General features: G+C 37.3%; 2 protein-coding genes across 11 annotated transcripts in view; one reads left to right on the top strand and one right to left on the bottom strand.

The window, feature by feature from the left end:
* CTNNA3 (catenin alpha 3) overlaps positions 1-17286 on the top strand; it is a 1750900-nt gene that overhangs the window by 779048 nt on the left and 954566 nt on the right. The window lies entirely within an intron of this gene.
* LRRTM3 (leucine rich repeat transmembrane neuronal 3) overlaps positions 1-17286 on the bottom strand; it is a 207979-nt gene that overhangs the window by 174366 nt on the left and 16327 nt on the right. The window contains exon 3 of the mRNA XM_055081199.1: positions 5339-6870. Coding sequence (XP_054937174.1) covers positions 5339-6870 — 1532 coding nt within the window. The remainder of the gene's footprint in view (positions 1-5338; positions 6871-17286) is intronic.

Genomic DNA, 17286 nt, shown 5'->3' with positions numbered 1-17286 from the left:
CAAAAAGAGTACTCTTAAGTATTTAATTTTGCATAAATGAATAGGTTATAACTCATAAAAAAGCCTTTGTATTTTTATGCTACTTTTTAAAAATCTGGTGATTTTCAACAGTAATAACTGGTAAAGTCAATAGTAATTTCTATACTAGGAGGAAATTTTGGATAATCTTTCATTGGGGGAAAAAAAGAAACAACAGAGTAGATGTCATGTAATCGATATCTGGAATATGTGCTAATCCCACTGTAACATGTTAAAAGCAATTACTTTTTGCTCAATAATGATGTTATCTTGCCATAAATGTTATATTTATAAGGTGTACAGTCGACAAGGGCTCAAAATAGTGATACTGAAGAGGGGCAGGGCAAGTAACCTATGTTAATTGAAAAACTTTTCTATAATGATCTTTTTTGGAACCCAGTTAGAATTTTGATTTAGTTTGATAATCTCTGGTTGGTGTCTATTTATGTTTATTGTACATTGCGGTCATTATTGATATGGGGTGGAAGAAACTGTTTTTATGGAAAATAAACGTCAAAGACAAATTAAGTTATAGACTCACTGCCAAGTCTCAGAATTCATATTAATGTAAAGTGGATTTAGGCTTCTGTTACATAGAGGTTAGTAATGTCTTTTTAACCCAGGCCAAACATAGAACGCTGGCAAACATAGCTGAGTATCTCACTAAATGCTTTTTGAAAATAATAGATAGTTGCCATTTTAGAGTTTACAAAGTGTTGCTCACATTTTGTCCTCCCAGTAACCATGTGAAGTCAATAATTTTGCCCATTTTACAGATGGGTAACTTCAAGTTCAGAAAAGCTAAGGAATTTCCTCGGGATTATTTGATTTGCAAGTGTCAGAGAAATTTGAATCTAAGGCCCATACTCTATTATTTACATGGCCATGATGTGTTCCTGAAATCAAAAGAATCATAATCTCTTTTTATGTAGATTTTCTCTGTAATATTTCTACTGTATTCTACCCAACTGTGCAAAAATCAACAATGATTTTGAAGAGTAGGCAAAAGTGGGTCCAATTCTACAGGCTATTATGGTTAGATTCTAGAAAGTCTTACTTTCACCTGTGTATTATCTTATTAGTTTTCAAGAGTCATTTAATACAACCTATTTGGCTTTCATCAGTTCTGTTTCTCTTACAACATTTGTAATTAAAATCCACTATATTACTTTTTGTGTTCATGGTTTATTCCAGCTGTCTCTGATTTTTGATGTAGGTAGCTAAGAGAATACAAGTATAGCAAAATTCCATGGGTTTGCATAAAATCCAGATTCTAATGAGAATCCAGGGAAAAGGGAATAAAGGAGGCAACACAGTTTTTGAATTTTTCATTTCTCATGGCTCAGTTCTCATTTGTCATGTCTGGAACTCATTTTGTCTTAGGCTTCATGGCCTGATGCTGTTTCTGATGCTAGTCTAATCCACACTTTAAATAAACTAGTTAAGTTCTCTTCTTGGTAAATGTCAAGGGAAGAGAAGGTATTTCATGCACCTACAGCATCCTAAAACTCCTTGCCAAATCTACAAATCTGACTCTGCATTATCCTTCCCCAGAAGGAGAGCATAATTTCATTATCTATGAATCATCACCTCTTAGACTGTAACATCATTGTCAGAGAGCCTAATAGAACAGTGTTCAGCTGACTGAAAAGGGGGAGGGAGGGAGAGAGCACTGGGGCAAAGCACAGGTCACTGGCATGATAACAAACTGGAGAGTTCTAGAGCTGGATGGGGAGGCCTCCCTCACTGCACAGCTCAGACACTCCTGACTGGTAAATAACTGATGCTGGTTCTTTCAGTATTAATATTGAAATTTGTTTTCCCCAACTTAAGTTACATTTCAGTATCCTGCCTATGGAAAATATTCTCACTTAATGAAAATATCAGAATATTTGGCCAATGTCGATGATCATAAATACTTAAAAAATATTTCTTATCGATTTTTGTTGCATTATTACTTGCTCTTCATCTTTGGACACCTATTTCTAGCCCTTAGTTCGAGTTCTATGGCCTCTGGGCATTACTAAATAAGTCAATATACAAAATTTGTTATACAAAATTAAAAACTTGTACTATAACTATGTTTCCAAGGGAGATGAACTAAATAAAATTAAAATCTGATTCATGGATTGGAAACCATATGTTGTAAACCACATTTACATAAGGGTTCAGGATAAAAAACTAAATAAAATGTTTGAATAGCTGTGGTTAGTCTAACCAGCCACTGGAGGTCACTGATGCTCCACAGAAATACAGTCTATTGCCTGTTTGTCTATATAGGCAGTTGACTCACCGAATCAAGAAAAAATGGTTTAAATTCTTTGAAAAGATGTAATGTCAACATCCTTGGAAAATATAAACTCATTTAAAAGGAATATATCTTGCATAATTATTGCTTGGAAGACTCTGGCACTTGGACTATTAACTCTGTGCTGCAGTAGCACTATGCATACCGGGGCTCATAAAAATTGGGGGATAAAACCCATACAGTTCAGAGACTAAACTGTATTTCCTCTCTCTCTGGTAAAGCATTCAAAGACTGAATCCGTTCTGCATTGATGCATCTCTGCTGTGTATTTCAACAGGTCAGGCTGTTTATTTAACTGTTGTCACCTTTGAGGAAAGTCAGACACTTAATATAAATTTGGAATAGAAAATGAAATATCAATTATATTTTTCTAATATGCAGTGAGTTTTTAAATACTTATGAGATTAGATTTATGGTATGCAGTCCAAAAAGTGCAGGAGAACATTCATTCACCAGTTGGCTTTGTTAAATTTATAGTGGTGAAGTAGTGATTGTCTCACCTACAAGAATTATGTACTGAGAGCTAAATGAAGCTTCATTCCCAAAGAAAGGGAAAATACTTTTTTTTTTTTGTAATTCCATGTACTGAATCACAATTGCTTTTACAATCTAAGGGATTTTATTTTGGTTCTTCTCTATTATTAAATTTATATGTAGTTAAAGTTAGGCATTAAAAAATGACCAACCTTCAAAATTTTGGTCATTCATGTAATCTTAACACACCAAGTGGCTTTGAATTTTAGGAACACTTTTAATACAGCAAACATATTTTGTATATACTAGCAGTACCGCGGCATCAAGTATTTGCAAGAGTTTCAAAATTTAAATATAAATATGCCTTGCCTAAATTTATTTGGTATCCATGACAAATGAGGCAGAAGGTCAAGTCAAAGAATAAAAATGGGCTTTTTCACTTTAACACTGCATTTAATTAAAACAATCATCTTCAGTACAGGTAAAAATGAGGCTGACCAAAGAAAATTGTGTTTTTAGATGGAATATGTATTTACTGACATTTTATGAAAAATGTGAAATTACAACTTCAGTGAAAAACATCGCAGTAGTTTCAGTCATCCAATTCATGGTAAGGAAATATCTGCATTATTAATCAGTTGGGAATCCGTGACTATTTGCCATTAATAAATGTATATCCAACAGTTATTCATGAACAAATATATTGTAGCTATGATGCTTTTCTGAACTGGTATCTATTTTAAGATTTAATCAAAATCAAAGTACAGTTCCTTGAGAAATCTACTTTCGAGGTTCCTTTTTCTTTATTGCTTACAGAAGTATGTTTTTATAATCTGGCTTCTTTGCAATTATATCTCATGGTGACTTGCCTAGATTTTTCCTCTCAGAATATGAAAAGCCTCCAAACTATATAAAAATGCCGGTAAAAATAGCCATTTACTTTTTCTTTTTTGCTGCAGTGATTCTGTTTTGAAAGAACAGGGGCATGGTTAAAGATGTAAAGCTTGACAAGCCAAATTAAATGAAACGGGCTCAATGTTTCAATTCCTGATTTTTGCTCCTATAATAGAATTCTTCTTTTTGGAGGATGAAAGAGAATACTGGCTAGAGACATTTTTCTAAAATCTAAGTGAACTGTGGTCAAAGTTGCTTAAATACAGAAGCTGTGATATTTGTGCTGCAGGCAATAAACTTTCACCACCGACATAAAAACATGCATGCAGCTTGCAGATTGCCAACAGGGTCTGTACAGAATCATACTGATGAATGGAGTTCACAATATAGATGAACAAGGGGACACTGTAACATCAGCAATAGAAAAGCAAAAGACAACTGCCATGGTGTTGGTCTTTTGTCCTGTAAGATTTATTTTATACGTTTATTAAGGTGTTGTCAAAACTATCCTTTTCAGCGAGGCTGTCGGTGGTGGAAAGCGTGTCTTGGAATGTGTTCTCTTTACACCTCTGAATGAAGTGTCAGTCATCAGGGGACTGGTGTGTGTGCAGGGCATAGAGTGGAACACAACAGGACAGCCTGACAAATCCCAAACAGAAGAACAGACAGAGCTCATAATTCCACTCCCTACATTAGGGTCCTTAAAAGAGCTGGAAAGAGAAATTTTGGTAAGCTTCCAACCACATGCATTTAGCAAGCTGCATTCCCATTTGCAAAAGCCTCATCTCTGAAAACTCCTTAAGGTGAGGAGCAGTGGAAAAATCTGCCTCCTGCCTATTTTATGTGTTTATTTATTCATTTATTTACTTATTTTGGAAGTGTGGAGGCTAGAAGAAATTGACGGTGAAACCTCTAGTCTGATTTTACAGAGATGAGTTTCAGAGACAAGGCTTCAGGTCTAAAACTTTGTATTTTTACTGTCTCCTCACATTTTGCAGTTGTCTACTTGCAGCATTTTAACCCTTCAGCAGTTTTCCCTCAGCTTGCTTTATTGTAATTCAAACACCTCTGGAAACTGCTCGTGGTGCTGCTTTAACAGAGCACCATCTTTCGATAGTTTCCTGCAGTTTTCTTTTTAAGCTAGGCATTGTTTTAAGGCTGTCCCTAAATGGTCTATAATCAAGCCCTCTCCTAGAATCAGTTCAGGCTCCAAGTACCTGGGATCATTCACTTTTTCCTTGATTTGCCAATGAACTGCAAACCTTCTAGAACTATAGATTTGGTCTTGCCAGAAGGAGAATAACAGCCGATGTGAAGGATTACTTATGCAAGAAGTTTTATCTTAAAACAAGTGTGACATTAATGGAATCAATAAAGGGTCTTACACAATAGGCATTATATTAAAGCAGAGTTCAAGCTTCACATTGATTGTGGTATTTAAATTTCAATGGGTTAATTATGTATGAAAGTAAAATGACCAGTATTATGAATGTACTAAAACGGACAGGGAAGGACCTTGCCAGCAAAGTGAGAGGGAGAGGGGTAGGGAGAGGGGCACCACATTCCCTTTATAGTCACCAGAGTTCAATAAAGCACCACTTATTTCCCAGCTTTTAAGAGCGCTTTTATCGCAATGGTTCATACCTCACACTCCCTGGAGCCCGATTTGTTATAGGTGCAGGGTCCCGTCCCATTCAGCAGCATCTCGCTGGTCTCCGTGTTGGTGGGTTTATAATCTACATAAAATTCCTGGGTGCTGGGAGTCATTTGCTTTAGGGACTGTCTTTTCTTTTTCCTGTGCCTTCGCATGAGGGAGCGCTGCTGCAGCTGCTTCATGCTGGCAGGGTACCGCTTCCACGACACATAGATAACGAGAAGGATGACAAGCACAGACAGGAAAAGGGCCACGCTCCCTGCGATGATTTTATGGAAAGAGATGTGCTCAGTGTCAGCATCGGTCTCTGGGCCAGGCTCCGTGGCTCCCACTGTGGGGGGCAAAGGGGGTTTGCTCTCATGCTTCGGCCTGGGGAGCTTGGGCTTAAACGTCGGCTTTGGGAGAGCCCTGGCCAGATCAAACCTCTCCGTGGTACTTTTGCCACAGATGCTGTAGTTCTTCACTGCATCGATAACATTTACTCCTTGCAGCTCTTTGGGACTGGCACAGATAATTGTATTCTCCCTCAGTCCTTTAAAACTTTTCAGCCAGTTTACCAGGGAACAAATATTTCTGCTGCATTCCCATATATTCCCGGCAAGACTGATGTCATTGAGGGATATCCAAGAATCCAAAATCTCTTGACCAATAAATGTGAGCTTGTTGGAATCCAGGTTGAGGCGCTGCAGATTTGGGACACACTGGAAAACACTAGGTCCACTAAAAGCTTCGATCTCATTGCCTGATAAATCAAGCCTTTGTAATGAGCTCCAGGTCCAGGACATGGTCTGTCCTATGACACTGATTTTATTCCACTGCAAGTAAAGGTTCTGAAGGCTCACCAACCTTGGAAAAAGGGCCAGATTGAGCTTAGAAAATTGATTGTGCTCCAGGTGAAGTTCTTTGAGTCTGATCATGCCTGCAAAGACATTCCTGGCTAAACTTCGGATCCGGTTATATCCCAGGTCCAAAAGTTCCAGGTTGCGGCAGTCTTGGAATATTCGCACTGGGATGGTTCTCAGGGAATTAGATCGTAAATGTAAACTCAGCAGCTTTCGCAAACCCCGAAACTGTTCAGATCCCAGAGAATGCAGCTGATTATAGGACAGATCCAAGTTCCGTAAATTTGTCACAGGTCTGAAGGTATTGTTGAGAAAATAAGAGATTCTGTTGGAACTCAGAATCAACTCTTTGAGTCTGCGTATTCCATTAAAAGCATTCTCATCAATATTGCTGATATGGTTATGGTCAAGGTACAGCCAGGTGAGCTGGTTGAGCCCTTTAAATTGATTATACTTAAGTTTTTGAAGGCTGTTATAGCGAAGGGACAAACCTAAGCAACCAGCAGATATACTTGAGGGTATCTCCTGTAATTTCTGAGATTCACAATATACCATTTTGCCTTCACACCTACAGCCCTTAGGGCATCCTCGTTCGGCAGAAGAAAGCATTGTCAGTAAGACAGTGGGGGCTATAACCAGTGCTACAGCTGATCCGCTCAGTAGCCTAATTACATTGAAACCTGGAAATAAAAACAACTTAGAAAAGTTATCCCCCCAAAAAAAGAATTCATTTATTTTTTAATCAAGCAAAAATAAGCAAGTATTTTCTTTTTTAAAAATTTAAATCTAGATAAAAACATTTAACATCAAATATCATCTCCTTATAATTTAAAGAGAATTGTCTTTAGGCTTTTTTTTTTTTTAATAGTTAAGCAAGGAAACATGGCAACTAAGCAATCGAATTTATAGTCTTAGAGCAGAGCAAGGTAATCTCTACAATAATTAAGGCAGAATTAATATACAGATTAGTGGATTTTTTGTTTTTGTTTTTTTAAGAAGAAAAGAAGAAAAATGACAAAACATACCCATCCTTTGTATTGTTCAAAGGTCGTCCTTAGGTCTTTGCTTTGGCTTAGGGGGCCACTTGCATGACAGCCCCTGTCAGCTGCACTGTAGTGAGTCAGGGCTCGCTGACACCCAGGAAGAAAAATTGGACCCCTTGGGAGATGGACCGATTTTGGAACATTATTCTTTGCCAGCCACGCAGAACACTCCAAGAACAAATAAATCCCAACACCGCATTTGCAGCAAAACATCAAAATCTTCCTAGGTAATAGGATCTTCATGAATATTACGTTTTTGCATCTTTACAGTTTTTTTTGTGTGGGGGAGTGTAAAAAAAAAAAAGAAAAAAAAACTGGCTTCTACAATTTCTTCTTATCGGAAAGCAAGATGTATTCCTCCAGGCAACATGAGGCTACCTGAGCTGCCACATCTGTATCCCATAGCCCAGCATTTCTGGTGGCGAGCACCCACTTCAGCCACAGCGCTGCGTTGGAGCCCAGAAGGCAGGAGAGCCCCGTACCGTGCACACGCTCAGCTCACTTCTGCAGACTGTCATTCTGAAAGCTGCTCGGACTGTTGCTTTGGTTTTAGTGAATGCAGTCTTATGTAAAGCTGCCCCCAGTGGTGAAGAACATTATGGGCATGTGCAGAAATGTCTCTCTTTTATCTTGCAAATGAGCAGGCTTTCTGCTGGAAAATGAATGATTCTTTTGGGTGGCTCAGTAGGAAATGAATGGTCACCGTAATCAATAACTAGCAACATTTTCTGTAATTTCCAAGTCTTGTTTTACAATTTGGCAACGTCTTTATTGTCTGCATCCACTTAATCGCTAAACATGCGCTACCCAGAGTTTTTCTTGAGCTTGACATTAAGTTCACAGACCGAATGTCAATTTTTCTTAACCTCAACATAGCTTTGAACTGAAATTTATAAAATGAATTATTGAGCTTTTCACAGAGAAGCATTAACTGCCTGCCCATTTGACCTCTTGGAGTCACAGTGATTATATTATACAAGGTGTCTCAGGATGCTAGAATACATACATTTTGGAGTAGAGAGGATAACTAATGACAGATAAACTAATGTGTCCAGTAACCTTTCTGGTTTTCCCACAAAAGACATAATTGGTTTCATGGCTTATGACTTGGTTTGTTGTTTTGGTTGCTGTCATTTTATTTTTTTAATTAGAAGAGAAATAAGCCATATTTAGTGTGAGTACAAGAATCAAGAGATCATCTGGTTCAGTTTATTGATGCTGTTACTATTTATTACACTAGTAATATTTATTGAGCACTTTCTAAGTGCTTTAAATGGGCTCTCTTATTCTATCTTTAAACAATATTATGATGTAGGTCCCATCATAACCTTCATTTTGAAGATGAGGAAACTGAGACTTGGAAAGGTAACTTGCTCAAGGTCATATAGCAAGCAAGTGGCAGAACTGAGATTTAGAACCATAGCTCTCTTAGCTTACACCTCTAACTGCTAGATGATCCTGCTTCAACAACATTGTTATCTTCACTTTAAAATGAGCCAAATGAAAATTATCCTAAGTCATTGTGTCAGGGAAGCTGTAATAAAATAAAATTCTTGATTTCTAGAATAGGTTTTCAAAAACTTCTTTGGAATGAGTCTTCTAACAAGAATCATAAAAACTAAAGAGGAGAAGCTTAGTCTAATGGTTAAGAGGATGAATTTTTGCACCTACGTTCAAATCCTGGCTGTACTTTACCAACTCTGTAACCTTCACTAGGTTACTTATCTTCTCTATGCATTAGTTTTCTCTTCTACAAAATGGGCATAATAACAAAATTCCGTTTCATAGAGGGTTTGAGAATTAAGTCATCTAAATATCTGTGAAGTACTTAGAATAGTAAGTGGCACATAATAAGCCTGTGTTAGCTGTTATTTGAATAATATCAACTTTACTGTATTTGCTGGTATTGCATGTTATTTAGTATTGAATATTGAGTATACTCACTTTCATTTACTCACAAAGAACTACTTCAATGAATATTTTTTATATTGTTTCCAGTGGATTTCTGAGATACTTTCAGTCTTGCCTTCTTTGATGAGAAGAGTTCCTAAATTTCCATCATCTCAACTTTATCTTTAAAATGAGTATCTAGTGGACCATAACTAGTAATTAATGTTTGATTATTTTCTTCCCCAGAGCAGAATATGGTAACATCTGCCCCACAGAGAAAACCATTTTGTTTAAAAATAAATGGTAATTTTATAAAAAAATAAAAGTGTTAGTCTTAGATGAATTGGCTGTGGAAAACCCTGGAGAGCTTTCATATCTTCTAAGGATGAAAAGCTTGGTAACAGTCATGATAATCAAAAGGGATCCCATAGACATCATCCAATTCCTCAGGTAGTATGCCATTAATAGGGCAGTTTCCTCCCAAATTATTCATGCTATCAATGTGTATAAAGCCCCCCGGAGAGCTTGTTAAAAAGATAAATTTCCCAATCCCTCCCCCAAGATTTTGATTCAAGGGGATGGAAGAGGCTACACTTATCAACAGACTCTGATGGACAACTTGGTTTAAAAAATGTACTGTAAGGGAATGAATAAAAATAATAAATTTTCTCCTAGTAGGAAGAGAGGACATATACATCTATGACATTGTGATATAGATTCTATGAGGACAGACAATGTTTTGTCTACTTCAGTTTCCCTGAAACCTGCAATAGCACTTGGCATATTATAGATGCTCAATAAAGATTTATTGAATAAATACAGTTTTGTGGGGGTCGCAGGTACATTTGATGTAGGATAAACTGGTTATGTAATGCTAGTCTTGGGTACATGGGATTGATCCCTGAAAAGTTCCTTGGCCAGTGAGATTGGTTACAGTTTTGGAGAAAGTGTTCTTAAAAAATGTGTGTTATAAGGCAAGAAACTGGGAAGCGGAAATACTCACATGGTCAGCAAGTGATCTTCACTTTTCATGTAGACATCTCTTGTCTTCATAGTTAAACCGTAAATGTTATGAGAATAGTAAATATAGGTTTGAATATTCCCTTTGGCATATTACAACTTTCATCATCTAACATCCCAAATAGGGCTTGGCAACTTGTATCTATTAAAAAAAGACTAAAGGGAATCATATTTATAACTCCTCTATCATATCTCTGTTGCTTGAAAGGCTCTGATTTTTCTCTTCACCATCCTTGCTTCTCCAAGGGAAGTAGCTAATCCGATGTTTGTTTTGCCTAACAGCTGCAGAGGGCTGCTCTAGGATGGCCGGAGGCCCCATCAACTTTGTGTTTCTTATTCTTCTCTCATTCCCTGACAGAAGCACGGATGAGCCCACTGAGAATGTAGTTCTCTCACTTTGCTTTTCCTGGGAGAAATCTTCTTGGATCAATTATGGTGAATAACATTTGCTGCTGCGTCACACACCTTGCCCTTAGTTTCTAGACATTTTCCTGGTACCTTGGCTTCTGATCTTATTTTGCTCCATAGTTCTGACTCACATTCACCTTTTGGATCTCAAAATTGATATTTTCTCTTAATGCTGATTATTGATCTCTTCCTCAGTAGTAATCAGTAGCCATTCTTGGATTGGGTCTGACTCCAGGCCCTCTGTGTGGCTCCTACTTTGGCACTAGCTCTTAAGCCACTATCACCACCAGGTCTATCATGGTTCAAGGTAATGAAGTGCCTGAAGAGGGAAGACCACTCAAGAGGCTAGTAGAGAAATCCGAAAATAAAATAGTGCAATGCTAAACCAGACTGAATACTTGAGGCTACAGAAATCACTCCCAAGACATAGAGTAATCTCTCCAGAGAAAAATAAAACCTTATATTCTAAAAGATTTTAGTAATTTGCTGGGTACTTTTTAAAGTTTATTCTCCTTTTACTTGTTGACTACAGCCGGATGATTATTTCTTACTTGCCTTTCAAAAGAAGCAAAATTATACTACATTATGTATTTAGCAAATTCTTTTGCACTTAACACCACATACAGAAAAAACCGTAAACTTCCGGACAACTTAAATTTCCCCAATGAATCTAGGGCCTTAATGATTTATATACTTATGGAATGTAGTGTCATATATCTAAAGACTTTTTAAAAATTGTACCAATAGTACTTCAAATAGCTTGACATATTTTGTTTAAATTGGGTAAATAAATCCAATCTTACTTATATAATGGCAAATTTCAGTCTAATATGAAACTGAATTGCCATATATAAACTTAGAAAATCAGGGCTTAAAGTGGATATACTGATATCTTAACAATGGGTTGTTCTCAGAGATTTCATTTATTTAACAGTTTGGGTACCGACTAAGTCCTAGACATGGTTCCAGACACTTAGAGTATATCAGTATACAAAACAAAGATCTAAGCTTACATTCTGAAGGGGTAAGATGGGCAATAATAAACAAACATAAGTAGTATATTATTAGGTAGTGTGTACTATAGAAAAGTAAGAAAGATTAAGAGTGGAAGGGGTGAGGTGGATTATAGTTTTAAATAGGATGGTTAGGGCCACTAAGAAAGTGGCTTGAACAACCCTTGAAGGAGATGAGGTTGTTAACCTTAAATATGTATGGGGAGTGACCAGTGCAAAGGCCCTCATGTGGGAGTAGATAGTGTGTTCATTAACTAGAAAAAAGACCAGTCAGTCTTAGAGTGGAGAGAGCAAGCGGGAGAGAAATTGGAGATGAAGTCAGAGAGGGAATATACTCTAAAGGGACAAGAGTAGTAAGGAGTAGTAAGGGAAGCCAGTAAGGAAGTTATAATACCAGTCAAGAGAGATGATTGTGGCTTGGGCCAGTATGGTAGCAGTGGAAGTGGTGAGAATTGGTTAGATTCTAGATTTATGTTTAGGTAAAACCAATAGGAGTTTTTTAATGGATTAGAAGTGAAGGTATGAGATAAAGAGAGAAATTAAAGATGACTGCTAGTTTTATGGGCTGAGCAACTGGAGGGATGGTACAGCCATCAGCTGCTTCTGTAGGTCAAGTTCGGGGAATAACATCAAGAGTTCAACACATTTGAATTTTGTTTGAATTTGGTTCTCAACTTTCTTCAGTTTTGTGAGACTTTAATTTTTGCAAACATCTTCTTGTTATTAGGCCTCAAAGAACCATGATGTATTCTTAAATATTTTGTAAAATGATTAGCAAAATTAGGCACTGACAATAGCAACATGGATTTCTATTCAGATGGTCTGGACAGTGGCAAAATCTTTGCAAATGGTCTTAGAAGGCAATGGAATCAACAGCTTTGATGATAACTGAAAATTACATAAAGACCAGATATGGGAACATGTGGACTAAGAGTTTTAGAAAATAAATTCGGTAAATCCAAAATGTTTTTCTAGAATAATTTAGAGAATGACACATACTTTTTATTGCATATGCCAGTTGACATTTGGAATTTGGAACTGATTCTGGCCAGTCTTCTTAGGGTCTCAGTTTGCTTATCTGCAAAATAGTACTCATAAAACCTGTGCTATGAATCTCTAAAGTTTTTATTTAGGATCGAGTTCCATAATTTATATGTAAATACATTGTAGACTATAAAGTGCTACAAAATATTTCTGAAATCAGTGTACCTGTGAGAAAATTAATTTTTCTTTGAATTCTGTCTAGGTGCTCTGGTCATGAGCATATACTGGAACAAACATATATCAAGGGTCACTAACATGACCAAGGGCAGAGTCAGAATTTACTAATATTATAAAAAAAAATTCTCAGTATTCCCTTTCTACTACAGTTTTAATACCACAACCATTTATTATACAGCATACATCATTGACATTCTAACTCATAAAGTGCTTTCACCAATAAGTGCATGTAATCTAGATGTTGTAAAGAGCTTAATGTTTTTGACTCAGCTACCCTATCATGTAATAAGATAGTCAGAATGCTGCTATAGAGTCCCTACAGCTATGAAAATTTTATTTTCTTCATTTCTAGTTGGTTAGAATACTCAAATGCATTTGTACATTTATAACTGTATTCTGATCTTCCATCGAGGCATTAACATGTCTCTGAAATATCCTTGGTTTCCATCTACTTGCTTCAAGGGCTCCATTAAAAACCCTGTCTGGTCACATATGGTTATAAGTGAATATGTCTGACTTAGATAAATGGATGAAGAAATTTCCAGGTCTGACCATTAAAATGGTTTCTCAGTGTCTTTTTGGAATGAGGCAAATTCAAATGAATGAGACCTACAAGATTATCCAACACATCTCCCTCTCCATCACCTAAAGATACATTTATGCTGCAGCATCAATCCATACTCTCAGGTTTTATTGCATTCCTCACTTTTTCTTCCTACAGAGGTAGCCCTAAGCTAAATTTGAGGATAGGGAAAAATAACAAACTCTTAAAGTGTAACACATATTGGTAGACTTCTGAAGATTGAAAAAGACTACATGACTTTGAGGAAACAATTGTTTTTATTTTTATTTTTAGTGGAAATTTCAAAACATACACAAAAATAGAGCGTATAGTATAATAAACATTAACAATTATCAATATTTTACTAATTTTGTTCCACCTATCCCCACCTTCCTTCACACACACCCACACTTTTTTTTTTTCTTTCTGGAGTATTTTAAAAGCAAACCTCAGAAATCATGTCATTTTACGTGTGTGTGTGTGTGTGTGTGTGTGTGTGTGTGTGTGTATGTATTTCAGTATGTAATTCTAACCAGTAAAGACTTTTAATTTAACCATCTAGCATTAGAACACCTAACATACTTAACAATAAGTTCTTAAAGCTGGTTTGTGGTCTTTGGTTTTCATGTTTCTGAAAACCAAAGACCATTTTGTTTTCATGTTTCTGAAGTCTCTCTAATTTTTTAATGCCATCAATTTATTGGGAGGTACCAGGTCATTTGAACTGTAGCTTGTTCCACGTTTTATGTTCAGTTGATTGCTTCCCCTGTATTATTTAACTTGTAAGGAGTAAGTTTTAATGGCATACATGTTGAACAAGAGTCCATTCTAATTTAAGCAGGATATCCAGCCCCAAATTGATACTTGGGGCATCTATTTACTCTTGGTAGCAAATTTAAGACTTGCATTAACTTTTGAGTAATGTGAGACTTAGAACTTGAAGGAAAATATGTATTTCTGTTTTGTGCTATTTGTATTACCAGGGAATACAGTAATGGGTCAAATGGCAAGTTTTCAGAGCAATAAATAAAATTAAGGTGTCTTAAGTCTCGGTTGGTTTACCATTCATATTTACTAGTATTTCTGTTCTTCCCTTTCCACTGCACTTGCTTTTAGCCCATAGTCGTCAAAAGCAATTATTTGATATTGTTCCTTGCTAAACAAACCTGCTAATTTTTATATTAATATTGGGATATTCTTCTAACAGAGGCTCAAAAAATTACTTTCAAGAGAACAGCCATCAAAATTCATTTGTAGTCATTTTATTGAGAGAAATCAGTTTTCTAACTTTTCATCTGGAACAAAGTCCATGAAGGAACATGTGGCACCAGAGCCACATTGTAAAATTTATAGTCCTATATATATTCCCAAAATTCTTATGATTTCTCACAATAGAACAAAGGAGTTTTAGAGTAATTATAAAAGTCTCTTAACCAAATTTGTACCTTAATATTTGATGTTTTACTTTGAATGATTGTATGGCTGTGCTTTGAATATAAAGTCAATATTATTTAAACGGTATGATAATAAACATTTTGCTATATTTGCTTTACATACGTTCTGATGTACAAGTTTTTTTTAAAGAAAATTTTCTGTCTTAGTCCATTTGGGCTATTGTAACAGAATGTGATAGATTGGGTGGCTTATAAACAACAGAAATGTATTTCTCACAGTTCTGGAGGCTGGGAAGTCCAAGATCAAGATGTGGTCAGATTCCATGTCTGGTGAGATTGCATTCCTGCCTCCTGCTTCACGGACTGCCATCTTCTCTCTGGAACTTCACATAGCTTGAGTGGCAAGGGAGGTCCCAAGGGTCTCTTTACTAAGGACACTTATCCCATTCGCTGAATCACCTCCCAAAGGTTCCACCTCCAAATACCATCACTTGGAGGATTAGGTTTCAACATATGATTTGGTGGAGGTGGAGCACAAACATTCAGTCTATAGATTTTCAATTGTACTTTTAAAGCATTATGTATAATAGTTTCAATGGGTACACTAGTATATCTTAAAATTTGCCTTCCTGACAAATATGTTAGCATTAAGAATTAAATCTGGGCCCTGAACCAAGATGGCGGAGTAGAAGGACGTGCTCTCACTCCCTCTTGTGAGAACACCAGAATCACAACTAGCTTCTGGACAATCATCAACACGAAGACACTGGAACTCACCAAAAAAGACACCCGACATCCAAAGACAAAGGAGAAGCCACAATGAGATGGTAGGAGGGGTGCAATCACAGTAAAATCAAATCCCATAACTGCTGGGTGGATGACTCACAGACTGGAGAACACTTATACCACAGAAGTCCACCCACTGGAGTGAAGGTTCTGAGCCCAACGTCAGGCTTCCCAACCTGGGGGTCCAACAACAGGAGGAGGAATTCCTAGAGAATCAGACTTTGAAGGCTAGTGGGATTTGACTGTAGGACTTCAACAGGACTGGGGGAAATAGAGACTCCACTCTTGGAGGGCACACACAAAGTAATGTGCGCATCGGGACCCAGGGGAAGGAGCAGTGACACCAGAGGAGGCTGAACCAGACCTACCTGCTAGTGTTGGAGGGTCTCCTGCAGAGGCGGGGGTGGCTGTGGCTCACCGTGGGAACAAGTACACTGGCAGTAGAAGTTCTGGGAAGTACTCCTTGGTGTCAGCCCTCCCAGAGTCTGCCATTAGCCCCACCAAAGAGCCCAGGTAGGCTCCAGTGTTGGGTTGCCTCAGGCCAAACAATCAACAGGGAGGGTACCCAGCCCCACCCATCAGCAGTCAAACAGATTAAAGTTTTACTGAGCTCTGCCCACCAGAGCAACATTCAGCTCTACCCACCACCAGTCCCTCCCATCAGGAAACTTGCACAAGCCTCTTAGATAGCCTCATCCACCAGAGGGCAGACAGCAGAAGCAAGAAGAACTACAATCCTGCAGCCTGTGGGATGAAAACCACTTTCACAGAAAGATAGACAAGATGAAAGGCAGAGGTCTATGTACCAGATGAAGGAACAAGATAAAACCCCAGAAAAACAACTAAATGAAGTGGAGATAGGCAACCTTCCAGAAAAACAATTCAGAATAATGATAGTGAAGATGATCCAGGACTTTGGAAAAAGAATGGAGGCAAAGATCGAGAAGATGCAAGAAATGTTTAACAAAGACTTAGAAGAACTAAAGAACAAACAAACAGAGATGAACAATACAATAACTGAAATGAAAGCTACACTAGAAGGAATCAATCGCAGAATAACTGTGGCAGAAGAACAGATAAGTGACCTGGAAGACAGAATGGTGGAATTCACTGCTGCAGAACAGAATAAAGAAAAAAGAATGAAAATAAATGAAGACAGCCTAAGAGATCTCTGGGAGAACATTAAATGCAACAACATGCACACTATAGGGGTCCCAGAGGGAGAAGAGAGAGAGGAAGGACCCAAGAAAATATATGAAGAGATTATAGTCGAAAACTTCCCTAACATGGGAAAGGAAATAGCCACCCAAGTCCAGGAAGCACAGAGAGTACCATACAGGGTAAACCCAAGGAGAAACACACCAAGGCACATAGTAATCAAATTGGAAAAAATCAAAGACAAAGAAAAATTATTGAAAGCAGCAAGAGAAAAACGACAAATAACATACAAGGGAACTCCCATAAGGTTAACAGCTGATTTCTCAGCAGAAACTCTACAAGCCAGAAGGGAGTGGCATGATATACTTAAAGTATCAAAAGAAAGCTGGAGTAGCAATTCTCATATCAAATAAAATAGACTTTAACATAAAGAATGTTCCAAGAGACAAGGAAGGACACTACATAATGATCAAGGGATCAATCCAAGAAGAAAATATAACAATTATATATGCACCCAATATAGGACCACCTCAATACATAAGGCAGCTGCAAACAGCTATAAAAGAGGAAATCGACAGTAACACAGTAATAGTGGGGGACT

This window comes from Physeter macrocephalus, chromosome 20 (assembly GCF_002837175.3).
Source record: "Physeter macrocephalus isolate SW-GA chromosome 20, ASM283717v5, whole genome shotgun sequence".
Classification (NCBI taxonomy): Eukaryota; Metazoa; Chordata; class Mammalia; order Artiodactyla; family Physeteridae; genus Physeter; species Physeter macrocephalus.
The sequence above is the reverse complement of the archived record's forward strand: the minus strand, read 5'-3'. Positions and strand labels throughout refer to the sequence as shown.